The sequence below is a fragment of the Ambystoma mexicanum genome, chromosome 11 (assembly GCF_040938575.1).
Source record: "Ambystoma mexicanum isolate Mex_15411 chromosome 11, UKY_AmexF1_1, whole genome shotgun sequence".
NCBI classification, from domain to species: Eukaryota; Metazoa; Chordata; class Amphibia; order Caudata; family Ambystomatidae; genus Ambystoma; species Ambystoma mexicanum.
Window position 1 is genome coordinate 1357837587 of NC_090934.1, and position 27646 is coordinate 1357865232.

The 27646-nt window shown below is 47.0% G+C and overlaps 1 protein-coding gene across 1 annotated transcript in view; it reads left to right on the forward strand.

Annotated features, from left to right (window-relative positions):
* The first annotated feature begins 10437 nt into the window (after nt 1-10437).
* The window catches only part of MTMR10 (myotubularin related protein 10), a 431932-nt gene continuing 414723 nt past the window's right edge, over nt 10438-27646 (forward strand). Inside the window, exons 1-2 of the mRNA XM_069624915.1 lie at nt 10438-10752; nt 13554-13614. Of these exons, the coding sequence (XP_069481016.1) occupies nt 10696-10752; nt 13554-13614 (118 nt within the window). The 5' untranslated portion in view covers nt 10438-10695. The remainder of the gene's footprint in view (nt 10753-13553; nt 13615-27646) is intronic.

Here is a 27646-nt window from a genome sequence, read left to right on the forward strand (position 1 = left end):
TCTTCCATGACACAAGGTATTCCAATCTGCCTCTATGATATCTGGAATCTAATATGGCAGATACCTCATATTCTTTGGGTACGGCCTGGGGATGACTCGCTATTCCGGTAGCCTTTCTGACAGGAGTGCTTGAATCGACTAGCCGGAAGAGGGAGGAGTGAAAGACTGGGTGTATCCTAGACATGGACTTGGGAAGTTGTAATCTATAAGCCACTGGGTTAATCTTCTTAATTATTTTGAAAGGTCCGATAAACCGGGGGGTTAGTTTGGTTGGGTGTACCCATCTCGGCAGATATCTGGTGGACAACCAGACCCGCTCTCCCTCCTTCCAATCAGGACCGGATAAACGTCTTCTATCAGCCACCTCCTTATACCGGCTTCTGGTAGATATCAGACTTTGTTGAGCGGTAGTGTGGGCAGAGGTTATTTGATCTAAGGTGGATTCGATGGTGGGTATATTTGAGGGTGAAGAGAAAATCGGTAATATACCTCGAGGGTGGAAACCATACGAACAAAAGAAAGGGCTGAGTCCCGTCGCCGAGTGAACAGCGTTGTTATACGCGTATTCGGCGGTGGGCAGAAGACTCACCCAATTGTCCTGATACTTGTTGACATAACATCGGAGGTATTGTTCCAGGGAGGCATTAAGGCGTTCTGTCTGACCATTAGTCTGAGGATGGAAACCGGATGACAAGGCCCTCTCTATCCCTAACCGTTGACATAGTGCGCCCCAAAATCGAGAGGTATATTGAGAGCCCCGGTCCGAGATAATCTTATCAGGTAACCCGTGGAGCCTGAATATGTCTCTAAGGAATACTTCAGCCATTTCTGTAGCGGATGGTAGTCCTTTCAGCGCCGAGAAATGGGCCAGCTTGGTAAATGAATCAATGGTAACCATAAGACATGTCAGCCCCTGGGATCGGGGCAGGTCTACTATGAAGTCTGTGGATATTTGGGACCATGGCTGGTTTGGCAATTCTGGTTGCATCAACAACCCATAGGGCTTGTGAGTGGAGTACTTGTTTTGGGCGCATACCATACACGACTTACAGTGTTGCATTACGTCGTGAGAAAGAGAAGGCCAGAAGAAAGAGCGAGAGATCAACTCCACAGTACCCTTGACGCCCCTATGTCCGGCGGTAACATGGTTGTGACCCCATGCCAGTACTTTCAGTTGTAGGGGTCTAGAGGGGATGTACAAACGCTGCCCCACCAGTAAAAGGCCTTCAGACCAGCGAAGTTGATGTTGTAAGCCACCCGGCACAGTGGTTGCTAAATTTGGTTGGGTTGCTGTCTTAACTTCTTGAAGGAATGACGAGATTATCCCCACTATTCGGTTTCGGGGAAACATCATGTGACTAAATGAAGAAGAGTGATTCTCGGAAGTCTGACATCTTGACAGGGCGTCAGCCAAACCGTTTTGAGTGCCTGGAATATAGGTTATAGAAAAGTCATATTGGCTGAAGAAATGAGCCCAACGAACCTGCCTGGAGTTGACGCATTCCATGTTTCGAAGGATCTTTAGGTTCTTATGATCTGTACGTAAAGTGAATGGGTGTGAACCGCCTTGTAGCAGATGTCTCCACTCTTCACATGCCGTCTTGAGCGCTAGAAGTTCCTTTTCAATGACTGAATAATTCTGTTGACTAGTGGATAGAGTCTTAGAAAGGTATGCGATAGGATGTTCCAGTCCCTCTTTGAGTTGCAGAAGTACTGCTCCTAATGCGCTTGCGGAAGCATCAGCCTCTACTATAAAGGGCTGATTCTGATCAGGTTGGGATAGTATAGGTGCAGAACAGAATCTCCTCTTTAAACCAATAAAGGCTTGATTGGCCGTTTCCGACCATAGAAACGGTTTAGCCTCTTTCTTGAGTAGTGAAGTAATGGGCAGCACTGTCTGCGAAAAATGTTCAATAAACTTTCTGTAGAAGTTGGCTAGTCCCAAGAATCGTTGGACATCCTTCAAAGACCTGGGTGCGGGCCAGTCCAAGATGGCAGACACCTTCCTGGGATCCATGGTTATGCCTTCATGGGATAAGATATAACCCAAGTAAGGAACAGAAGATACGTAAAAAAAAGCACTTCTCGGGTTTGACTAATAGGTGTTGGGATTGTAGTCGATGAAACACTGTCTGAAGATGCGACACATGTGCTGAGGTGGATTCTGAAAAAACCAAGATGTCATCGAGGTAGACTATGACATTGATGAATAACAGGTCAGAAAACAAGCGATCCATGAAACGTTGGAATATTGCCGGAGCGTTAACCAAGCCGAATGGCATTACTCGATATTCAAAAAGGCCAAAAGGTGTCCGAAAGGCCGTCTTCCATTCGTCTCCATCTCTAATCCGGAGAAGGTGGTAAGCACTCCGGAGATCTAACTTTGAGAAGACGGTTGCACCCTGTACAGCTTCCAGTATGTCGGCTATCAAAGGCATTGGATAACGGTCACGCACAGTGACCTTATTTAGACCCCGATAGTCGATACATGGCCTTAATTCCGAGGAATCCTTTTTTGGTATGAAAAATAAAGATGCCCCAGCCGGTGATTTGGAGGGTCGAATAAGGCCATTGGTCAGATGAGAGTCCAAGTAAATCCGAAGCGCCTTCTTCTCTAATAGAGATAGTGAAAACATGCGACTAAACGGAACCAGGGCATCTGGTACCAGCTCGATGGCGCAGTCTTCCGGACGGTGTGGAGGGAGATCCAAGACCGGATTGTCTTTGAAAACTTCTTTGAACCTAACCAATTCTGAGGGAATCTTGCAAACTTCATGCACTCCTTCTTGTTGGGGGTTTAGGACTCGTACAAACTCTTCTGAGGAATGGAGTAAACAGTACTGTTTACAATACGAGGATGTAAAAGCCAGGGTGTTCTGAGCCCAGTCGATTGGCGGGTTGTGCCTCCTTAACCAAGGGATTGCGAGGATAACCGGAAAATGGGCTGCTCGAATTAAGTCGAACTGTAGCTGTTCTGAATGTTGGAGAATGCACGCCTTCTGAAAAATAGTGGAATGGGTGATTTGCCCCGATGACAGAGGAGAGCCATCAACTCCTTCTACCTTCTGGACTTCTTCCAGTTTCTGCAGTGGGAGACCATGTTTATGTGCCCACTCAGTGTCCATAAATACTCCTGCGGCGCCACAATCCAAAAGCGCCATAGTGTTGAAGACTTTTGTCGGGGTTTCCAACCGGATGGGAACAGCCATAAGGCGAGAGTCCATGGTGGTGGAATGAGACGCTACGGTCACCGTAACATAGGGACGTGTGGTCGAACCTCGGTTACTCGTCCCCTTCAGTTCCGAGGTCGGTCGTTTCCCGAGCGTCTTGGTGGGACTTCAGTACAACTTCGCAGTAAGTGGGAACCGGATCCACAATACATGCAGAGGCCCGCTTCCCTCCGGCGTCTTCTTTCTTCGGGGGTCAACGGGGACCGTGCGGACCCAACTTACATGGGTTCCTCCTTGTTACTGGAGTGAGACAGTGAGGGCATAGGGTAGGCACTAGGTAGTGGGGTGACGGACACCCTTTGTTTCTTCCGTTCTGCCTTGCGCTCGCTAAGGCGGTAGTCAATCTGTGTTACTATGGAGAATAAGTCTGACAGGGTAGTAGGACGGGCTATACGGGCCAGTTCATCCTTTATCTCCTCCTTCAATCCTCGACGGAATATTGTATACTGGGCCCTTTCTGGCCAACCTGCCTCAGAGGCCAACCGTTTAAAGGTGGAGATGTAAGTCTGCAGGTCCTTGGTACCCTGTTGCACATCCAAAAGTTCCTCTGCAGCCACATGTGTGATCTCCGGTTGTTCGAACTGCTGGCGCAATAAGGTCAGAAAACCCCCATAATCTCTGATAATAGGGTTATTGTTGGTCACAAATGGGGTGGCCCAAGCCAAGGCATTTCCCGTCATATTAGAAATCATGTACCCCACCTTAGCTTGATCGCTAGAGAACATCAGTGGTCTGAATGCAAAGTAAACGGAACATGCTTCCAAGAATTCTTTTAAGCGCTTTGGGGTGCCGTCATATTTGCCTGTGGACAAGGTCATAGGCGGTAAGTCTGAATCTCTAGCTTCTCGATTAGAGATCATCTGTCTCAGAACTGCATTGTCTGCCTTTACATGCTGTAGTTCCATATTCATGGCCTGAACCGCGGCTACTAAATCTTGTATTTGCTCGGGGGAGGCCATACTTCTTTCTTGGCGTTGCAAGCTGTCACAATGGCTCCCTGGTTTACTCGACTCCTCACCACTATCCACCGTGACCCTTATGCCCTCCTGCTCACCTGCTGTCTCTTCTTCTGTTTGGAGTCCAAATCTCCTTCTTCTCAGGGCCTCTTCTCGGGAATGCAAATGGGGTCTGCCTCGAGAGGAAGCCACCCTGCCCCTCTGACTCGGGGCCTAGGGGGGCCCCCGAACCGGGGCAGACCAATGAAGGGGAAAAAGCCGCAAGGCACAAAAAACCCCTTCCGATGGGATCGGATAACAGGATGTCAGGTCAGCAATGATGGAAGGATGCCACACGGAGCGAACTTCCTTCCAGAATGAAGGTAGGATGGGGGAGATGGAACTCGACAGGTAGAAAGGAACAGGAAAACTGCTGATGCCTAGTAGATTGTCAAAACTGAAGGACTGCAGAGAGAAGGGGAACCAGAGAGGTAAGGAAGAGGATGAAATGGCAATGCAGAACGTTCTCAGGAGAGAGAACGAGAGAGGAACAGAAGCACGGAGAAAGACACTAGAGCGTACCAACCCGGAAGCCTAACGCGAATAGGTTGCAACGCGCGGGCTTCCGGGTTGGCGCTCGTAATAAAGTGCGCCGCTGATCCGACGGCGGAAAGCTAGACCGCGGCGGGAGAACGTGCAGCTGCGTAGCGGCCGTGGCAATGGCCGCTCCGCGCCAGCGTCTCCACCACCGCCAGCGGCCGCGGCAACAGCTAGACCGCGGCTGGAGAACGTGCAGCTGCGTAGCGGCCTTAACAATGGCCGCTCCAGCGCCAGCGTCTCCACAGCCGCCAGCGGCCGCGGCTGCCGTGCATGACACAATCAAAGCTATAATTAACCCAGTGGCAGTCAAGCTCGATCTACCAGCTAACATGCGGATTCACCCCGTTTTTCATGTATCACTTTTGAAACCAGTGCAACCAGGAACCAGATTAATAAAGCCACCAGAACCAATCCAGATAGATGGGGAGCCTGAATTCAAGGTGAAGAACATTTTGGATTCTAAGATCTCAAAATCAAAACTTTTCTATCTAATTGATTGGAAAGGGTACGGGCCTCAGGAAAGGTCTTGGGATCCCAGCGACCACGTACATGCACCTCGGCTGGTAAAAAGGTTCCATCGGAATTTCCCAAACAAACCGAAACCTCCAGAGGGAACGACCTTGGGAGGGGCCTTGGGGGGGAGTGCTGTCATGATGCCTACCCCCGGAGCACCAGGCCAGGCCCAGCACCCCCGGGAGCAGGCATCATGCCCGCGAGTAAAAGCCCAGCGGCCCCTTAGAGGGGCTCTTTGGACTCTGTCCTGGCGCCGTTGGCGCCAGGCTCATGTTGGACATCAGTCCTGGCGCCATAGGCGCCAGGCTCATAAAGGAAGGTGTTTTGTGCACTTACCTGATGCAGACCATGCTGGAAGATTCAGGCTTCCCTGAGACCTGAAAGGGACTATTTTTTCATTGGGACTATTTTGCCACTCGGGCGTGGCCAGGGAAGGATACTTACCTGGAACTACTTTGGGGGCTATTTAAGCCACGCCCAGACAGTAGCTCACGCTTCGCGTTGTTCTGCATCCAAGCAGCTGAACGCTCACCGTGTCTGCTCCTGCATCTGGTCTCCAGCCACGCCCGCCTCGATCCTGGAACACCTGTAAGGAAAGAAGAGAAGAGAAAGGTGAAAACCAAGAATTTTATCAAACTTCTTACCTGCATCCGGAACCTTCACGCCAGCGTTCCTGAGAAAAGACTTTCATTTAAAAGCACTGCGTTGCTCGCTGCAGCGCCGTGCTTCACTCACCTGTCCTCGGGAGTTCTTCTGGCTCCACCGCGACTGTCTGCACCGGTCGCTACATCTCTGCGCCTAGGGGAGAGAAGAAGAGACAAAAGGTGAGCAGAAGGAACATAAGAGGAAAGCCTAATTTTCCGCCATAACACTTACCGGTCTTCTGTTGTTGGACCATTCCTCATTTCGGGTCGGCGCCGCTTCGTTGGCAGGTACCGCACCCCGGCCCCTATGGGGAAAGGACAAAAGACATTACTGGAGGAATATAAAGACATTAAGAGGGATCGCCCCCATCGCTAACTCACCTGAGTTTACCATCGGCAATTCAATCCCTCAACGCATCGCCTTCATTCTGCACCTGAAATAAAGGACAGACCACAGGTTAGGAAGGCAACAGAAAAGGAGGCTCTACACTTGAACTTTTGTAATCTTCATACTTACGGCGTTCCGCTCGGAAAAGTCAAGTGGATTTTGCCAGCGCCATTCTGAAAACCAGTGAACGGACAAACACACGTCCCTCCACCAGAAGCAGGATGGAGAGTTCATCCTTTCAAACCATAAGGTGAGCTTCAACCGGGGATTTCGGAGGAAGTTAGAGAAGAACGAAGGGGGAAGGGGGAGCAAGCACACTATTCTGCAGACTGTTAATCCCCTTTCTCATCTGCAGAAAGATATTCCTACAGGCCAGACAAGCAAGATTTGAGGGTCCTGTTCAGTCGGTGTTCAGAGTTCTGCGCATCACGCTCGAAGAGGCCACCCAGACTAGACCAGCGCCTCCGTGGGAGTCAGGTGAGCGTTACAGTACCCCGATCAGCAGAAGGGCTGGTGGAGCTGAGTTGCGCAGGGGCTAAGCCCAATACCGTGTGTTAAGACGGATATCTGAACTCTGTCCTGGTGGCGCAGAAGTTCAGAAGGCCAACCTAATTACTTGGAACAGGGTAACCTCTGGACAAGCCAGACCAATCAGGGTAGCGATCGGGGCGGTCAAGACTAGGTCTCAAGAGGGGTGAGGGTGACTGAAAGCCAGCAATGAGCACACAAAGCAAGGACACTTACAAACTACTCCAAACAGGTGTTATATTAAAAATATATACACATTTATTCCAAGGCCTTTAAAACAATGACCGTAGCGAGAAATCACAATACAACTCTAGTAAACCAACACATACCATACCAATACAATATATATACAAATACAAACAAGTCTCAAGCGTTAGATGCACGAAATGTGTAGTCCACCTAAAAGGGAAGGAAAACAGGCAGTGCGAAATAATGCTTAGACCCAGTCCGCCTTCAGAGGCACCTAACTAAAAGGAAGTCCGAGCCCTACGAAGAGTGGAGCCCTGTGCTCAAAAGTACCTGCACACGCTGGTGCCAACGGGCAAAAGGGGGGTCTCTTCGAGGGAATCAGGCAGTTCAGTTTAGTGCACAAATGAAGAAGAACAGAGTTCCGCGACTCAAGCGCAGCCTCCACTGTGGGCAGAAGCAGAGCGCGAGTACGGAAAGGCGTGCTGTTTTGACAAGGCGGGGAAAAGCTATGGGCTCCTGCAGGAGGGCGACCAGTTCCAAGCTATGCTACTCACCGGTCCACGATGCAAGCAGACCCAGGCTTCTCCGCGTCAGTTTCAGTCGCTGGCAGGTTCAGGAGAGCAGGTGACGTCTCGTCATCGTGTTGAGTCTGCAGCAGCAGAGTTGAGTTGAAGATGTCCCAAACGAAGTGAACCCGCACAGTTTGTTACCACAGCAGGGCAACGGAGCGGCCGTGTGTATCTGAGCTAAATGTACACTACTCACTTCAGACCTGGGAACGCCAAGTGTACGAATCGTGTGAGAGTGACAAGGACTCAAAATACTACACAACCTGGCGGCGGTTACAGAGCAAGAATCCTGTGTAGGTTGGTCAGTCTGCTGGATGGCCCAGAGACGCTTCCGAAGGCTTACGAGCAGGAGATGGTGAATATGCCGAGAATAGCTGTTCCTGCTACTCCAAGGCTCGAAGTACCAGTACAGGCCTTCTGGTTCGATCAAAGGTAAAAAGGGTTTCACAAGGCGACAGCAGTGCAGAGGAGCAGTCCTTCAGTGGGTCACCAGCGATTCCTCGGTTCAGCCTCTTGGTTGCAGGATACTTGGCTCCTGTATTCCTTCGTTCGTGAGAACTCAGGAGATCGACATGGTAGTGGTGTTTCCAGCCCCCTCTTATCCACGGTTCCCTTCGTGCCAAAACGGAGGGGACCCAATGGGAGACCCGCTCATCAACACTCACACCATACGTGGACCTATCACGGACCACAGTGGTCCCAGGCATTCACACCACCCTTGACTCTCTGGCACCCAGGATGTGTATTGGGACCAGACATCCCAGCCCACATCCTGGAGGCACACACAAGGCCTGTAGAAGCCCGCGAAAGCATCCCTGTTTCGTGGGAAAGTACATGCCCAAATAAGGAAGGCCCCGGGTCGGCTCGACCTGGGGAAGGTGAAGGGAGCAAGACGGTCAGCGGACAGGACAAAGGAGCCTCGTGGTCTGGCCATTTTGGGAGCCAGGCCACCATTTTGGGCTAAGCGCGAGAAACGCGCTTAAAACGCCAAAAGGAGCTCAAAACACAAGAAACGATCGCTGCCACCATTCCCGTCTGTGAATCACTTGCACCGATCAGTTACAATCCAAAAAGAGTATCTAGGGCCTGTAGAAGGCTAGAGACCCAAGAGAGCAGTAACTTAGCTTACAGTGCCCTCTTGTGTCATGTTGCACGAAAGCCGCAACATGATAAAAGAAACTACGGAAAACAGCGTTTCCCGGTACTGACTGTCTTAAGGGCATGTCAGTTTCCCCGTAAGAATGGAGCGAAAGCCCAGAGGAGTGCGGCAGAAGGCTGCACTTCTCTGGCAAAGTCGAGAACAAGGTGAAAAACAACAGCAAAAAGTTTAGGGGTTGCGACATGGAAGGAAAATTACCCACAATTACGAAATCTTTCCTAACACTGTGGCTGAAAAAAATGGAGGTCGGAGACACTCAGTATAGTCGTGGCATGCACAGATCGGTACTGACCCGGAAACCCCGGGTCAAGCCTTATTTATTCTCCTTGTCACTGCCCGTGCATGGTGACATGCAAGAGGTGCGTGCTGGATTGGGGTACATGTGAGTGGGACATAACAGATACCAGAGATGCCCAAAATTAAACAATACCCTTTTAAATCTGTTTTCAAATCACAACTGACTTAACTTCACGAGCTTGACCCTCCCAAGAGAGAGGCTGGTACCACTCCTGAACAAGGGATAGATGTTTTCGAATTTAAAGGCAAGCCACCCACGTTGCTTTCTTTTGCTTTCTTTAAGCTTTCTGCGCCCTAATACCCCGGGTCTGGCGTGCATTACAAATAAAATAAACAAACAAACACACAAACACCAGCTAGGAAGCAGAGCGACTTCTGCATACATGCGGAAAGTGTATGCATATTGATTCTCCAGATTTAGGTGGAAGACACCCGAATTTCTTTTACAATAATGTTGCTATTTTTTACTTTCTCCCTCCTCAAATAATTCAAACCCACAATGCTGAAATGGTAAAGTTAAATTATCCTGCTTTCTGTAAGAAAATCTCCCTTCCAGGTACTGCAAAATGTTGGCATGTATGAAAGTGGCACAGGGCATGATAGAACAATATTGTTTTTGACGATTGTATATGGCATAGATTGAATAAAACATTATGGAATGGATAGTTTACCCTCAATGGTAATGGCTTATTCAAGATTCAAAGATTTCATCCTTTTTTTGGTTGCTGATCTAAACATGTTTGAAGTGTAAATACCATAGGGGTTTTGTTTTTTCATAGCTTACGTATAAGGCTAAATTCATGTATGCACTGGAAAACCTGAGTGTAAGTGACCTCAGACTTTCTCAAACCACATGGTACTTCACGTCTTCCTTGGTGACTGATTGTTTTGTTATGGGCTGTGCCGCAATCGGGGACAGGGCGTAGTAACGCGTGGCGAGTCATCCAGTTGGTCGCTAATACAGCGGCCATCTTGGAACATGAGAGTAGTCTATGAGTAGGGGATCACACCTGGGTAAATACCACTATTGGAGAATTTCAAAAGTGCATGTTTTATACATTACATTTTAAGAAATTATCAGTATTTTGATATTCAAATATAAAATAAAGTTTCTTTAAATGTAATGTCACTGGTACGCCTAGTAGGTTGTTTGCTACTAGCTATCCTTTTATGTTAAAAACACTCTAAGGGCCGTTCCAGTTTCTCTTGTCATTTTCGCTGTCGGACAAACCGCCAACGGCCCTTTTCCCTGAAGTTGGGACAGAGCTGTTGGGACGGAGCTGCCCATTCTACCTCTGTCCTTTGTTTATGTCTATGGCGGCGAACCTGCATCTGCATGGTCCCTCGTCGATGTCCAAGTGTCCGTGCAATGAATCTTTTACGTTTGTCCCTTGTCTGTGTCTATGAGGGTGTGAGGCTGTGAGCCGCCCCAGCCTGCGGCCGCTGTAGCAGGTTCACAGGTCCCCGGAGAGGGCTGTCCGCTTCCCACTGCTCGGGGCTCAGAGCAGGGGCACGGGCTCAGAATTAAGGAGTCAGTAACAACGAGCCCAGCAAGCGGGCGCCGGTGGCCACCCCCAGGGTGTGCTTTGCTCCCTGGGTGTCAGCTGCAGGCTGCCCCCACCCTTACCCGCCTGGGAGTTGAGATGTTCTCCATGAAGCCCCCAAAGCCCACCTTCAGGTCTTACCTGCTGCCACCACAGGTGAGGTTGCACTTCGGGGTGAGCTGGGGTCCTGGGTAGCAGAGGCAGCAACTATGCAAAGGCTCCCAGCCATGGAGGGCACTGATGCATCACGGGGTAGCTGGGGCTTGGGTGTGGACACAATGCCCATCAGCGGGACGGCCCCACCTGTTGCGTCTTATTTGTAAGATGACAGAGTGCACATGGGTCAGCATGTCACAGGACCTTTATCTGTCCTTTGCATCAGTGCCCTGGGGGTAGGGGCGGCATGATCAGGACCCTATTCTCTTTCATTGAAAGGGTAATATTCAGTACTTCTTCATTAAGCTTTCAAGGTTGTAATGGGCTTCATTTATCTTACAATGCTATTTTATCTTGCACTGTTTTCTCAATGTATTTAACTTGAAGTGTCACTTGGATTTGCTAATGCTGGTTTCTCTTTTGGTGATTTGGTGATGCCATAGTTGAGCTATGAAATCGACTTTAGTTTCTGATGGTTTATACATCACTTCACAGTACTGGCTTTTGCCCTCGTCTCTCTTGATTGGGTGTGTGTGTTTTTAAGTTGCTCTTGGTTGCTTTGCAGATAAAAAGAATTAACGTGCTTCATCCGTCGCCTTTTTAGTTTGGGCTCTTGGGTGCTAGTAAGCCCAACGATAGAAGGGAGAAAGAATGTGAGGACAGCTTGTGGGTGGTGTTGACTTTGTACCCACCTATTGACTGGCCATTCCCTCCTTTTGATCTATTGGGGCTAGGTCTATCAGAAATTAATGTCAACCTTTTGAGCTGTATGTGGCCTGCGGTCTTCTGACAGTGGCTCACCAGTGGTGTGAAGAGTTCACTCCATTGGACTGCACTGAAATCTATAACCAAGAACCAGAAGTAACAATAGCCTAACCCCCTCCACCCACCCATTTGATCCCACAACTAAAATATTGTAACCTTACACTTAACTCACTCCAGACGAACCACCAGGTCTAGTGTACCATCGTACTCCAACCTACCCATCTGTCAGTGAACATTCTCGAGGCTTGGCAACCATTATGGACTGCCATCACAGGTAACCTGAGCTGCCTGTACTCACAATGAACAGTTTTCATATTGACACACAGCTAATGGGTACTTGCAACATTCATCCATCAACACCACAGGTTTTGTGCATCTGCCCTGCCTCTGTCTGACTTAACCACCGTGCCTTTCTTACAAGCCGTGCACAGTGATTACAACGTTATTGGGCAAAGGGAGCTATATAACACCATCTACCCGTACCCAAGTTCGTTTTCAGCCACTTCATTTGTAAGCATATGTGTCCTTTTCTCTGTTGACTGCACTGAATGCCTGTTGAAAACCAGCATTGGCAAAACCTGCACTTTTTGCTTGTGTGAAGGTATTAGGCATTTGACATATATATACAGGTACTTGCACCATTTTCCAGCTGTTGACATTTTATGGGCAGGTATTAAGTACCATAACGGCAGTGCCTGACAAATGCTTATAGAAAGCAGAAAGGATAGGCTTTGCCAATGTTTGTGAACAATTGCGGCTATTGTTTTTCTGTCGCCTGAATAGCATACCTTCCTTCTTTATGAATGCGGTCAAACTTTACCTATCCTCCAAAACCTGCTTCTCCATAGCCAGAGCTACAATTGGGGCCGTATTGGGTTATTGTAACGTCCTGTTTGTGGGCATGTCTGGCAAAAACTTAAACACATTACAACTCACTCAAAACAATGCCCCCAGAGCGGCGTTAAGCATACCCAAAAGGGAGCACATCTGCAAGGCAAGGCGGGATGCCCACTGGCTCCCAGTCAAAGAGTGTATACTTTTCAAGACCCTAGCAATTACACACTAAAGCCCATCACTCACAGCACCTCCATACCTATCCCACAAAATAGAGCCACCTCTGACAGACCTAAGTGTTACCACTCCAATCAGCTCTACGTACCTACCTTCAAAAGAGCCAAAGCTGGAGGCTCGAGCTTCCTATTCTAGTGCCAAAAAACTGGAATGCAGTGCCACAACACTACGGAATGAGACCTCCCAGGCGGCATTCCGCAAAAACCAAGCTCTGCCATCCCCCCACCCCCTGCTAAACTTGTCACGAACTTCAGCTGGTTCCCCTGTAACTCTGGAACCTTTAGGATCAAAGCTGCATATCATGTAAATGTTCTTGTTAACTGTGTACTGTCTTGAATCCTGTATCTTTCTCACTGTACCAAATAACACCCACAGCTTGTCATGTTGTTCTCTCCTGTAACTGAGTAAGCTCTATTGTAACAGCGCCATGATGCCCCAGGGCCGCCTTGTGTGCTTTATAAATGTAAATAAACAAAATATGAGAGAAGTGGTCAGCTATAAATGAGTGTGTCAGAACAATGAAAACAAATCTGTTTTCAGTTTTGTATTTTTTTTCAAACTTTGAACATCGAACTAGCAAATCTGCTTTGAGTTCGTCTTTCTGTCACTAGACATTGGGGAATTGCATTACATCAAGCATTGTTGCTGTCCTTATGGCATATGAGTTTGGTGCAGTTGAATCATTGAGCCGCTTGTCGACTTTATCACTTGATATCAATGTGGCTGGGTCTGTGTAGTTTGAAGTTGGTGCTGCTGCTTGTCATGCGTTAATTGACGTCACTTCTGCATGCTTCTGTCATCACTTGATGGTAGCTGCTGGCATGACTCCTGCTGGCCTTTGACAGGCATTCCTTTAATTATTAGACATAACTCTCCATCGTTTCATAAATGTACTTTGTTTCAGTAAATGCTAAACTTGAAGCAACCCAGAACTGTTTTATAGGTTTGTGCTACTTTCTTTCCAGAATGAAGACAAGATCAACCCTGAAACGAAGATTAAGAAACTGGAAGCTGTTCTTTTGCCTGGTAAACTCGCGTTCTGCTTTCCAGAACCGTTTTCTTGGTTTCTTGTTGAACAAGTGGGCGTGGAATGTGATCTGGTGACAGTATTGTGAAATCCGTACACGTTTTTTGCTACTCTGACTACTTAGTGATAGAATTTAGTTGGCTGAATATGACTGATTAATAACTACTTATTGTATGTGTGTTGTCTAATGTACGGGTTTAGTTTGTTTGCATCAATCAACACGTTGTTATACCATTAGTGTGTGTTAGCTTATGCATATCCCACCAGTATTTAAAGGTATATGGTTGAATTGAAACGCGTTTTGAAACATAACACTATGTACACCCCGACATGTCTGTGTGCTTGTTGGGCGTGGGGGATATTCGTATCACATTCAGTTTCTTATAGGGTAAAAACCTTTTTTTACAGAAGTGAATTAACGGGGTAAATCCCTCCAGGGTGTTCCATGCCTGTGTTTTAATGTACGTTATTCTGGCACACAGAAGTCGAAGGAACACGTAGTTGCAATGTATGTGAGTCTCTTGTACAAGACTTTTCATTTTTTTTTGAGGGGGTGGGGCTTTTGTTTCGAGAATATTTGTTGGGTGGGCATTGTAGGCTGGTAATAAATATTGGACTATCCATTCTATCTCAAAGGGGAAGCCCCATAACGCCCTCGCTCAGAATCTCACGAAGTAGTCTTGTATCGTTCATATTTGTAATGCCACCTTTCCTTCGATGGCAGGTCTTGCTTTTGGGTCTAGTCGACTAGGATAGCCGTCTCTTTCCTGCACCCGTGTATCCACAATTTATTTTGATTCTTGCATCACTGTTGCCTCACTCATTGGCTCTACACCACTGCGTATCCTCATTTGCTTTTAAATGTTACAAGTGAATGTATACATCATAGTACCCCAGTGCTGGCAAGTGTCAGAGTCTTTGCTTCAGTTGTTGAAAACAAAGCCACCTGATTAGACCTTTTGGGTGGGGGCAGGGAGGGGTGATGGGTAAATAACTAACTTTAAAGCCTCTAACAATATGTCTTATCATACTGTCTTGATATGTTGATTCCTTCTAACCACACTCTACATCATTCGGCTAATAAGACCTTCTGGTAGCTGGACTATCCCCCCACCCCTCACTGCCCACCCACCACCACCTCTATTAAATGAGTTGTAGCTGCTGCTTTCTATAAACTGAATCTCTTGGCATGGGAAGTAAAGATAGGAGAGAGATGAGTGTGAGGAGGCACACAGTATTTGGGTGGTGGTTGGCTTTTTACTCGCTCATTGACCCCACACCCCCATTGGCTATGCCATCCCTCGGGCCATCCCCCCCAGGAATCTATGAGCTAGCTCAGCACTTTTAAGGGGATGACAATATAAGCGCTCAGCTGAAAGTTAATGGCTTATTTTCAGTGGTCAATCAGCTCCTAGGGTAATAATAAAAAATAACCTGTTATGCCTTCAGCCACTTCATAAGAAATACGTGTGTCCTTATATATACATGTTCCTTGCACTTATTTACTGTTAAAAAACAGCATTGGCAAAGCCAACAGTTTTGGCTCATGTATAGGCATTCGGTAGACCTTTGCCAGGCACTGCAATAATATGCCCATGTACAAACACCATTTTCCAGCTACGATTTCGGCAGTGCCTGGGAAATGGCTATCCCATGCCAACACTAAAACTGTTAGCTTTGCCACTGCTTTGTTTTTAAAGAAGCATACAACGCAACTTTTTTTATTTTCGCTTTTTGTTGTTTTCTTCTTCTCTAACGACTCCTTGTACACCAGCCTGGTGTATTACATACGCTAGTTTCGCCGTATAGGTTCACTTGTAATGCTTGGTTTCTACCAGAGGTGAATAGTGTCTGTTGTTGGGGTGCGTGTGGTATGATTCGTCAAAAGATAAAGTTCGAACAAAGGAATTCTCTTTTTGCAGACAAGTGTGTGATGGCAACATAACTGCAACATATATTCGCAGAATAGACCTAACAGCATTCTGGTGTATGTTTCCCTTTTGCACAGAGCAGTGAATGCAAAATACCAGAACAGTGTTTCTTCCTTTCCTGTGCTCACATAACTTGTTTGCCTTTCCTTCACTGCAATGTTTTTAATTATATTGCTGCTCCCTCTAGTAAAGGCTTGGTTTCACTTCTACTATAACTGTTAAGCGCAGTTACAAAAACAGAAAACAATAGTTGGTATGGTATTTTTAGAGCACCAACAAAGGCATCTAGGCGTTAAGGAACAGATAAGCTAGAAAAAAAAAGTCAGCTAGAACAAGTTTTCAATACCCTACGAAACCGGGCGTGATCAGTGATCTCGCGCGGCATAAGAGGAAGAGCATTCCACAAAGAGCGGGTGAGAACTGAGGAGCGTCCTCCTGAGCGCACTATCCGATAACGTGGAATTTTTAATACATTTTGAGAGGCAGACCATAGGCACCTAGTGGGATGGTAACGGTTCAATTTTTTCTCGTAAATTTTCAGCGCCTATCTTGTGGATTGCATGATGAGTAATACACATAATCTGAAACATAATATGCAAGTTCACAGGAAGCCAGTGGAGCTGTTGCATCATGGCCTGCGAGGAAGCAAGGCTGTGGGTATCCAGAGCCAGCCGAGCCGCAGAATTTTGAAGAGCCGGCAGTCGCTGGATATGAAAATCAGTTGGTCAAAGATATATCCCATTACAATAATCAAGCGACACCCATAATGGACAACGTGACAACCTGTGCCTTGCAATCGCCAGGAAGAATCTTCCTGAGTGTTTTTAATTTGGAAAAGTCGGCATTACATACTGATGAAATGTGGGCATCCCTAGAGCCCAATGACAAAAGTTTTACACCTGAGCTCGCTACTGAACTACGAGGAGCAGGGCACGTCCCCAAAGAGTCAGGCCAAAATTCTGAGCTCCAGTTGGTATTAGGGCTGGAGGAGCCGATGACCAGGACCTCAGTTTTCTCCCCATTCAGCTTTAGCCAGTTTTCTGTAACCCAGTCCCCAATTTCTGATAAGCAGTTTTTCCATTTACATGGGGACTCCAGAACCAGGGAATCCAGGTGAACACTAGTTGCATATCATCAGTATAGGAGTGAAAGAGCGCCGTGTGTTGAGAAATTATATCCGCCAGAAGGCGGAGATATAAGTTAAAAAAGAGCAAAGATAGGGAGGAGCCCTGAAGGACGCCACAAGAAAGAATAGTCTGAGTACGGTGGTAAGAATGGAAGGATACTGATTGCAACGGTCTGAAAGAAATGAAGATGGCAATACGAGTAAAGTTCGAGAAATGCCGGCCTGCTCCAGACGTTGCAGAAAAATAAAAGGCTGCAGAGAGGTCTAAGAGGTTCGACACCCGACCCAGACGCAGCACAAACTTGTCGAGCAACGAGCCCATGACAGATTCCATACCGGTACGTAGTCTAAAGCCTGACTGAAAAGGATGTGCAAGATTATTAGCTTCCCAGCAGAGAGAAAGCTAAGCTGTTATGATCGCCTCCTTAAGCATTATAAGAACTGGAAGGTAGGATTTGGGGCGATAAGTGACCACTAAGGATGGATCTAAATGTGGCTTCTTTTAAAGTGGAGTGATGAGTGCATGTTTCAAGGAGGAAGGAATAACAGCAGATTAAAAAGAATATTGAAGATGAGCATTGAGCAAGTGTATGATTTCTTTTTTGGGGGGGGGTGGCCTGGAGAATGTGAAGAGGGATTGGGCACATAGGGAATATTAAGTTAAGTACTGCCATTAAGTGTCTCGTCCCTGACTTCAAACTGAAAACGTTTCACAGGACCAGTCAGTTTGGTTAAAGTTGCCCCTTGCGTGAGCTCGGAGCAGTTCTGAGTTAGCAATATACTGTCGAATTTTACAAATGTTCTCTGTAAAAAATGTGCTAATTACATCATATTGATTTAACATCATACAGGTGTCATTGATGAAAGAGGGAGTACGATTGTATTTTTTAAAGTCTACTGGTTAGAAAGTAGTAAATTCGATTATATTTATTGGTCACTTGTTAGGCGCTTATACAATTTAGCAAAACTGTTTCAAAGCGACCACAGGGCAACAGGAGAGGTAGACAATGAATTACAAAAGGATAAATAGTTCAATTGATAGTACAAACAAATGATGAAAAAGAAGGAGAGGGGAGAACGTGCAAGTGCAGAGGGGATGGGGTGAGGGGTAGGTGCTGTGGTGCTGGTGGAGAAGTGCTGGGGTGAAGTGCTTAAGAAGGGAAAAGGTAAGTGCAACCTCCTGAGAGAGGTTGAGCCTAAGCAAGCGCACTCAATAGACAGTGGCTGTGATGAATATGTGAGGGGGGACAGAGCCCCAAGGATACGTAAGGGCCCTGCACACTACCGGTCACACTACTCAATGATTAGCAGTAGGGGTGTAACGGTATACTGTTAAAGATACCGTGAACAGCTTAATTGAACTATAATAACCGTCACGTTGCTTATACTGGTATATCGTTTTAGGGCCTGCAGCTATTAAGTGAGCTTTTCAATCTGATTTGGAAAGGCTGCAGTAAGCATGTGCTGCGCATTCTGGATCTTGCACTGTGGGATGTGGCGTTTGGCAGACAAGAGCATAGGGAAAGTGAGGCCACATTAGTAAATGCAGCTTTGATGCAGTGACCACTCTTTCTCTGTGATCAGTAGAGTCGGGTTAAAGATCAGCCGATTTGTAGTTTTCCCACCAATTTGAAAGATGGCAAACTGCACATCCCAGTATTCAAAGGGGGGAATGAACTGGATGCCCTTCTGATGCATGTCCCCAAAAACGTGGATTCTGTAGACTGTATGAAAACTGGGCCTAGTATATAAACTGTCCCCCTCTCCCCGCCCCCACTGTGCTCTGTGTAGATTTACACATTGGCACTAGAGTTATTGCTTCGCTTGATCCTTCACCTGCCTTCTGCATATGGCACTGGACTCAAGCAGGCAGGACAGATTCTACATTCAATTTGAAGTATCCAGAGCAATGGGGGTGAGATATTTCTCAGGTCTATCCTCGATTTGTGACACCACCCATGAAAGCATTCCTCCGTCTCAACTCACATGACAAGGTCCTAATGCGCTCAGACCTGGGGGAAATAATAATTATGGGGCTGTGGTGATGTGGTGGTCTAGGCCATACTTGTGCCAGTGTATTTTAACTTTTTTGTGCCACTATCTTTAAGAAGGTAAATGAACATGTTGTAACGCTCACCTGATTCCCGCAGAGGCGCCGGTCTTGACTGGGTGAATGCCGTGTCTTCAAAGGTGATGTATAACACACGGTTGGTTCCTCGGGCTGGACCTCTGTGCACTGTGTGTCTGACTCGGAGAGTAAGATGTCTGCAGATAGAAAATATGGGATTAATGAACTGGGGTTATTGGGTGCCTCTCCCCTCTTCCCTTTCTCTTCTCCTGTAGGACCCCAAAGGTTAACGATCTCACCTTAGGTAGGTGAACGCCGAGCTCTCCATCTGCCTCGGGGGCAGGGTGCCGTAACCAGTTTCTTCACTGGATAAGGGTGCAGGCCTCTTGACCTCAGAGGACTGCTGTCTGTCGTTTACTGCACGAACGGTAAGTTCTGGGCACTTCAAATGTCTTAAAAGTCTTTAAGTGCGTAAGGCGTAGCTGCTGTGGAGCGGTGCCGAGGAGCACGTGAGTATGGCTTTTGACTTATATAAAGTTCTTTTGTAATGATACCTCTTGTTTTGCAGGGTTCCGGCGATGGCGGGCTGAAGAGAGTTGAGGATCGAACCCGCGTGAGGAATAGAAGCGCTTGGAAGCACGTAAGTGAGCGCTTGTTGCCTGCTTCACGATGCGCACTATAACTGCCTCTTTAAACTTGCAGGTACAAGTTCGGAGCTTTAGAGAAGCTGAAGGGTGCTGGGATACCCTCTGATTTCGGCGTGGGAAGGAGTGATGGCACGTGAGTAGTAAAGTTGCCCAATGTCTCTAAACGCACCTTCTTTTGTCTTTCAGATGCGGGATGCAATGTTGAAGGCCTCCGGAGCGTGCGAAGAGCCGGTAAGCTTTTGTCTTTCAGATGCAGGTATGCAGCGAGAGGCGTTGGTGACAGCCGCTGGACCAGGTAAGAGATGCGCTGCCACTGAAGACCGTAGTGCTAACCTGTTCTTTCTTTGTCTTTATAGGTGCTGCTGAAGACTGGATTCCAGGATGGTAAGCCTTTGTTCCCTTAGGCACAGGATCAGAAGACACGGTGAGCGTTCTGCTGCAGAGAATGCAGAATAACGCAAAGCAAAATTCATCCATCGGGTGTGGTTTAAATAGCCTCCTGTAGTGCTTAGGTGTCTCCTTCCACAGCCTCGCCTAGGTAAGAAAAGAGTTCCTGCTTTCCAGAAGAGTTCCAGTGTTCTGAACCTAGGGAGTGGCTCCTGCCCCACCCAACAGGAAAAGTAGTCCCAAACAGAAGAGGATCAGGGGCTCAACTGGCAGGTAAGTAAGCAGCATGGTCTGCTGCAGGTAAGTCCACCCAAGCATTATGAGCCCGGCGCTTCCAGCGCTGGGACTGGGCATATTTATGAGCCTGGTGCCACTGGCGCCAGGACAGAGTCCAAAAGGTCCCAATTGGGACTGGCCGGCACCCGGAACCAGGGTTATGGGTCTGCTTCCAAGGGAGTTGGGTAAGTCCTGACCCTTTGGAAGCAGAGATCATGACACATGTATTGCAAGAATCAAGAACGAAATCAACAGCGCTCATTGAATGCTGTCCTGTTAGGATTACATGGTCAGCGGTGAATCCAACAACAGACCTTTTATAATACACCAGGCAGATAGTAAACAATCTATAGTGATTTGATCAATATGCAACCTTTCGGTGAGTGTGTGTTGGCTATGACATTTTGACAAAAGAAACACAATGACATGGGCTTTCAGACCTCACATGAGTGACTTTTCTCCCTTTAATGGGATAAAGCATTATCAAAACAAACATGACTGATCGCAGTGAGGGGACATGCTGCTCATGCCTTGTGCTTCCAAAATAATGCAGGTCGAGGCCGATTTTTAAAGCGATGATCTGTGACTGAGCAGCAAGCTCATTGCTCAAAATGTGCATGTTAACACTTCCTCTAGTCACTCTTTCATTCAAGGCGATCAACGAGAGAGCGCCATGAAAGACCAAATCTGCAGCAGCCTTAGATTCCTGGAGGATCAGCTAATAATGTGCAGAGACAAGTTTCAGCTGTCAATTTATGACTTTTAAGAAAATATTTTTCAAGATTAGTTAACTCCACCTGCTATACCACGATAACCATGATATACCGTCATTTGGCAAGAAGGATATCATACCGCCATAAAAAGTATACTGTGACACCCCTAATTAGCAGGGAAGTGAGGAGGAGAAGGAGAAGGAGAAGGAAGAGGTGAAGAGAAAAGTCTTGAGGCAGCTCTGTTTAGCAAACTGCTTCACACGCAGAGAGTTGGTGCCAGAGGAGCGTATGAGTCTAGAAGGAGAGTATTTGGTCAAATCGTTGAGGATAGTCATCCCCGGCCCCAGGTAGCCTTGTCGATGATCCAAGGGGATTTTTATTTAATCCGTGCTGAGAACGGGAAACAGTGAAGGCTTTGTAGAGCAGGAGAGATGCGGTCCATGGGCTTGAGGCCCAGGATAAGTGTCGCTGCACTATTCTGGGTTAGCTGGAGGAGTTGTAGGGTGGACGAAGGAAGATTAAGGAGAAGGCTGTTTGCAATAGCCTAGCCTGGAGAGAACCAAAGCACGGGTAACATTGAGTCTCTGGGGGAAGGTGAGGAAGGGTAGTGTACCTTTTGAGAGGGAAGGGCTGAAAGTGGGACTTCTTGACAATGTGCTGAAGGAGAGGGAGGAGTCGAAGATGAGATTTCCTGGCTTCAGAGTAGGGTGGGTGGAGGGAGAGCCCATGAAGGAAGGCCAGAGAAGGGAAGAAGTAGGGTGCAGGGACCCAATGGGGAGAATCTCGATTTTGCTGGCGTTGAGGCAGAGGCCATTAGCAGTGCACCAGGCCTGGATGGCAGAGAGGCAGTCAAGAATGAATGAATGAATGAAGGGAGGTTCAAGGGCGTTGGTAGGAAGTTTGAAGAAGAGTTGTCTCCTCAGCATAGCGTTGAAGGTTGGGGTAGAAGGATGCAATGAGGCGTGCCAGTAGAGAAAGATGCATGTTGACGAGCCAGGGCGAAAGGATGGAGACTTGGGGAACGCCACAGGTGGAGGCGTAGTTTTCAATTCTTTTTTCCACCATTTGACCACCATAGTGAAGTGGAAATGAGAATATATTGATGGTGGCTAGAAAGGAGCAGCAGGTACACTTAATAGAAGTGGGACGGGATGCTGACTGAAAGGAAAGGTGCCCTGACAAACGTGATGCAGTACTGAGCTATCCATGCATGAAACGGATGACGCACGTTAAACAAGCTGCCCCTTCTGAACCATGCCTCGTGAATGTCCTTGAATTGCGTGTTCTTACCCTTCTTTAGGAAACCTTTAGAGTTTCATCCTTTAAAATATAGCTGTACACGTGAAGTATGTTATTAATTTAAGGTACTCCTTAAATGACGTGTTGAACTCGGTACTGCACATGTCAGACGGCTACCTAAAGAGAAGCATACCCCCCATCCAGTGAGTGGTTATTAGAAGAGACCCATCCGCAGCCTCTCCTTGGCAAATTCGAATACACTTTTTTAAATACTGTGTAGCTTATTTATACGGGACTATCTTTGCATAGTAGTAGCTTTGTATCTGTTTTCTTGGTACGGCCCCTTCCCACCTGGCAAAATGATATATTGTGGTGTAATTAAGAAATAATCGTCGGTGTACAGCCAGTTCGCAGCCATTGGCCTGCTGCACACGAATGCATACCACTTACTACCCCATGCCTCACTTTAAAGTATTTTCTGTTATCAAACATGGTGATCTAAATGTTGCCTATTAAACACTGTTTCGGGTGTAACTTCTAAAGCTGAGGTTTCAGCACTGCTGCCAGGTGGTTTTTGGTCCCTGTTCCCTGCCTTAATCTGCTATTGTGGCGTGTGTTCTGTTCACCAATGGTCACGGGGGCATTTGCTACTTACACCCACGTTTTCCCATTTTTATTTTTCAGACTGTCACTTATCAGTGACCGAATGCAGATGGCAGAATTTTGATTGGATAGAGGGATTTTACACTTTGCTGTCAATTCAATCCCGTTTTTTGTAATCTTGCTACCATTTGGTCCCTTTTCCTGCCATTACGGCTTCATGTGTTCACCCCCTAAGAAGCAGCAAGACTCCACTGGCAATGCCTGTAGGCAACCAATTTGCTTTTTTTCATGATGTGTCATTGTGATTTATGCATCCGTAATGATCCTGAATTGGTTGCTAATTTGCGTGGTTAACTTTCTGCTTCATTGGCAAGATGTCTGTCTATCCCGTTTCTGATTGAAAGGCCGCATGCACGCGCATCTCTGCGATGCCGTGATTGCTACTGTTTTGCACCCGTCTGTCAGGCGTGTCATACAAGCAGAAACATGTGTCTGCGTTTCGGGCGCTGGCTCCAGCTCTTTAATTTCTTCCCAATTATGGTTTCTTAGCGTCAGCCTGAGACGTGCACATGTGCTGCACAGAACCCGTCCCCTCGCCTCTTCCCTTGGATTCGGCGCCTTCACTGCTCCGAAGCTGGCCCTCATCGCTCGCTGGGTTACACAAGAATCTTCTCCAACCTTGCTTAACCACGTGACGGTGGCCATGATGCCCCTGAATTGAATAATCGAATTTGACCCCCTGATGGCGAACTCCAAGTAATTCCCGTTACGTCACTCCTGCCCCTTTTTGCAGCAAGTAGTGACTGGGCAGAGTGCGTCAGTTTTGCTTATTTTCATTACCCTTTTACGTGTTCCTCTGAGATGGTAACCGAGTAATCCAAATTAAGCGTTTGGGAACCCATCATGTGGTGCTCCTGTGCCGCACAGAGGGAGCGGCCTCTGCCTTTTTTAACTACTGTGCCCACCTTTGCTAAACATTTGCAAGCTTCTGTGTAGTTCCAATAAACTGTCACATCCATTAGATCGTTGCTCACAGTCTCTCAAAACGCTGATGCCCCTTTCTGGAGCTTGTTTACAACAGTAATTGGGCTCGTTGTGAGGTTATGCTGTTCAGTGGTGTCCTAGCTTGTGGTGCAGACGGGGAGAGCAAGCCCCGCACCGCTTTTGGCACTTTTCCTTGTTGTTGACTGCCTGGTGGAATGGTTAGAAGTTCATGGGGACTGGCACATGACCTGCCCAACCGTCTTCTCTACGTTAAGAATGATCTGTGTTTGACTCCACTCTGTGGGCCTTCTTTACCTGTGATCCCGCTCGGCACTCTTGTGTCTTTGAGCTCTGAGGTTATTTTGACTTTCTTAGTACTTTGAAGACCACTGCAGACGAGGATTTTACCTTCTTATGAACTTAAAAAAGAACTGTTGTGACTTCTACTGTTTTTGTGTTAGAGGTCCTTGTTGGTCTGGATAACTAGCGGCCCATTCGGTCTAATGTGCTTGTGGTATGTATTTATACATTGGTCCTCCGCCAAATTGCTCTTCAGTGTTTGCATGCTGTTTGAGGTGGTCGGTTCATCTCCATGAGTTAACCTGGACATTTATGTGGCATCAGGTCTGTCCATTTTTCTGACCTGAGAGGGTTCTGATGTGATTCCCACATCTGGAAGGGAGTGAAAGCTCACACTGTGAGGTATTCGACCATCCGCACAGTGGGAGTGTGCTCGCCAGTTTTTAATTTTTTTAAATGAAATATGACCGGTCAACCTCCGGAATGTTTGTGGGGCTAATTCGCACATATTTTCCTATGCTCACCACACAACATACGCATAGACCTGTGTACTCTGGGTTGACACAACCTACAGACGCAGTTCCCCTTGTCATATTTAGTCGGCATCTGACAAGTGGAGTACACAATGCATTTCCCTAAGGGGAGGGCCAAACCTCCCCTCCTCCCCCTCGATGGCCAGCCTAATTAACAAAGGCTCAATGGATCCGCTCTGTCCTTTTTGTTGAGCAATGTAGCTTGTGGTAGTAACCACATAATAATCAGAGTAATTCAAATCTGCCCACATGGGGCCTGGCTGCAGAAGATAACAAACTCGGCGAACTGCCTGCCGCTTGATTGCTGCAGCTGTCTCCCATCTTGAACTCTGTCGCAGAAGCTTCAAAGCTCCCTGCAACCAACGCGACCTGTACCACACCATGAATGCCTACAGCACAAGGTGCATTGCAGTTCTGTCACCCCTGATCCTCCTTCAAAGGCCCCGAGTGATATTTTACGACCCATTTCTCCCTTTGTGTTGAAGCCAAGCAATCTTGAAGTATTGTTATTAATTACTATGCTGTTACCCTCCTGTCAATATCCAGAGTGCATCCCTTTTCCTTCTTTGAGACCGTCTGTCCTCTGCATTCCTATACAGGGTGGGATGTATTTTGTATATAACCTTGACTGGACAATCCCTGTTTCGTTGGGTAATGTATTTTTTTTTTTTTTTTTTGCTTTGTTGCACCTAACCAACAATCCACAACCTTTCGGAGATAAGCCTGCCGTTCTGTCAACGTTACCAAAATTGGACAAGGTTTATAATTTGCTTGTTTCCAAGGTGTTCGGAAGTTGATTAGTCACACACACCTTTTGTAGGTATGCAGCAGGAACATATATCAACCGGATGTGGCTGATGTGCAACAAGACTCGGAGTGAAGGTTGAGGCACAAAATGGATCCGGGATGGGGAGCTATAGATAGATGGAAAGGCTGGGTTGTTTGCCTAGCCTTGAAAAGCTTTGCACCAAATAGTCCTTGCAGACCTGCCTTTGCGACCCTGTGTTGTGGCTCGATGGCATAGAGTTTGGCATGCATGTGTCCTTTAGCAGTGCAGCTGTGGCACATTTTTCTGTGCCTGTGCATAGATATAGTGCAGTGCACCAGGCCTTTAAACAAGGCTCCTTGCCCCTTTCATTCTGTAAGGGTTACATTGTAAGGGCAGAAGTTGCACCTGGAGCCTGAGTGTTGTTCTGCTTTCAGATGTTTAATTGAATGCCTACTACAGTCTGGGGTGAGTAAAGTTGGCAAGCATTGACTAAAGCCCTGGTTACTTTTTAGAAATAGTACTTTACCTCATCGTATCTTGCTCATTGTCCAGCATCAGTTTCTAGCAGTATCCAACATACCTTGCACTCAAGCTGACTTTATAAATGTGGTTTATTTTTTTCTTAAAATGAAATTGGCTGCCTAGCGTGTCCAGACCTCCATTTGTTGTTCCGAGTTCGGGGACTGGGTTACTCTAAGTGGGTGTATTAGAAGTAGATGCATTATACTAATAGTTTGCAGTTAGAGCGTGTGCTAAAAAGGTGGTTGCATCCTTTCATGAATCCTGTCCTAGTCTTATATCATGCTGCTAAGTGATGCTCTTCTCCATACGCACTTGGAAGAGCTGAGAAGTCTTACGTAGTTTTCAAATGTATTGATTATTTGGGCACATCATACCACAAAACAGATGTTTGATCAGGTGCCGACAGTAGAATTGGCCACTTGTAGTTCGTTAGCTTGGTTGGCTATCGGAAAGGGCTAGCCAAGAAGGATCGGGTATGCTGAGACTGAATGTTTAGGGGCGTTGGAGAAACCAAGCTCACACATCAACATTGGATGATGACAAACGGAGACCTCTTTTATACATTGGCTTGATTGGCTTTTAAGTCATGGAAACGGCATCTTGCAACCAGTGGGACCCCATGCGACTGACTTGCTCTGCCCTCCCGACGACTTCGCCCCAGACACCTGAATTAATAAGGATAGTGAAAAAAACAACTGTTCTTCGGCACACTAAACCCTTCTCCTGCCAAAACAGTGAACTCGATAATTCCAGGAAGCCGTCTTTTATGCCTACCTGCTTGTGACGTAATATGACAATTTCCATTCTGCCCATCCCGGCTGAGGGGCATTAGACCGTCTCCCTCATGGTGACGTCTTGTTGTCTTTGCCGGTCTAAGCTTGTTCAGCCTGCTATGCGAGGAGCTTCATCCTTGGGCCAGTTAACTCAGCTGGACAGTGGCCTTCATTTCAATGTGTAGAGCGCAAGCTCAAGGGAGTTCATAATTCATGTCCATAGTTCATGCAAGTAATAGCAGAGCCAAAACAAAACGGTGAAAAACCTAAAAAAAAAAAAAAAAACAAAAAAAGAAAAGTCTGTGGCAATGAATGTTGGTGATGACATGCAGGTACAGCATCAAATTCACCATCGGAAAGTGGACCTGCAAAAGAAACCCCCCCCCCCCCATCTATCCATTCAGAATGTAAATCTTACTCTTTTCTTTTTCCCACAGGGGTTATCACAGGATCGTAGGTCTTTGGAACTCTAGGTTCTTCTAATAGGCTCAGAAGGGAGAGGTTTGTCATGGACTAGGGAACTAAAGAAGCATTTGCTCTATGCCCCCCCCCAATAGAATGCGTGTTATGCAAAGTGGTTCAAATGCTACAACATGTAGCAGTGCATTTTGACTCCTCCTACTAATCTGCCTCAAATACTTATGCTTCTGCAAAGCGAAGTACCCTCCTCTTTTAAAGTTAGCCAGACCTATTTTTTTAAGCCATCTTTTTTCAATGTGGGGGTTTTACCCTACACATCTGTGCCCTGTTGCTTCCGAAAGCAGAAGGAACCCTGGCCTCTTAAAATCCTGGGCACATGACTTAATTCTATCCTTGTGCATGAAGGAATGTTAAAACATCTGGTTTATACAGTATTCAAGAACCTGTTCATTTCCAGCATGTAGAGCTAATTTCTCGGATCATTGGGAACCTGTGCAATAAGCTCACCCAGAAAATACGTGGATTAGGCAAATGAAATCCTGTAAATATGGAAGTCTGGGGAAAAAACCGGAACCAGGTGAATGGTTTTAGTGAAACTACCTTGCCATGGCCAATAGTGGAAATCTATAATACCGTAACGGGAACGGCCAGCAGTGCCATTGGTGGTCTCCTCCTATGTGACTTGGAGGAAGATATAAGGGGTTGAGGAAACTGCACAGGGGCAAACAAATCAAGACCTT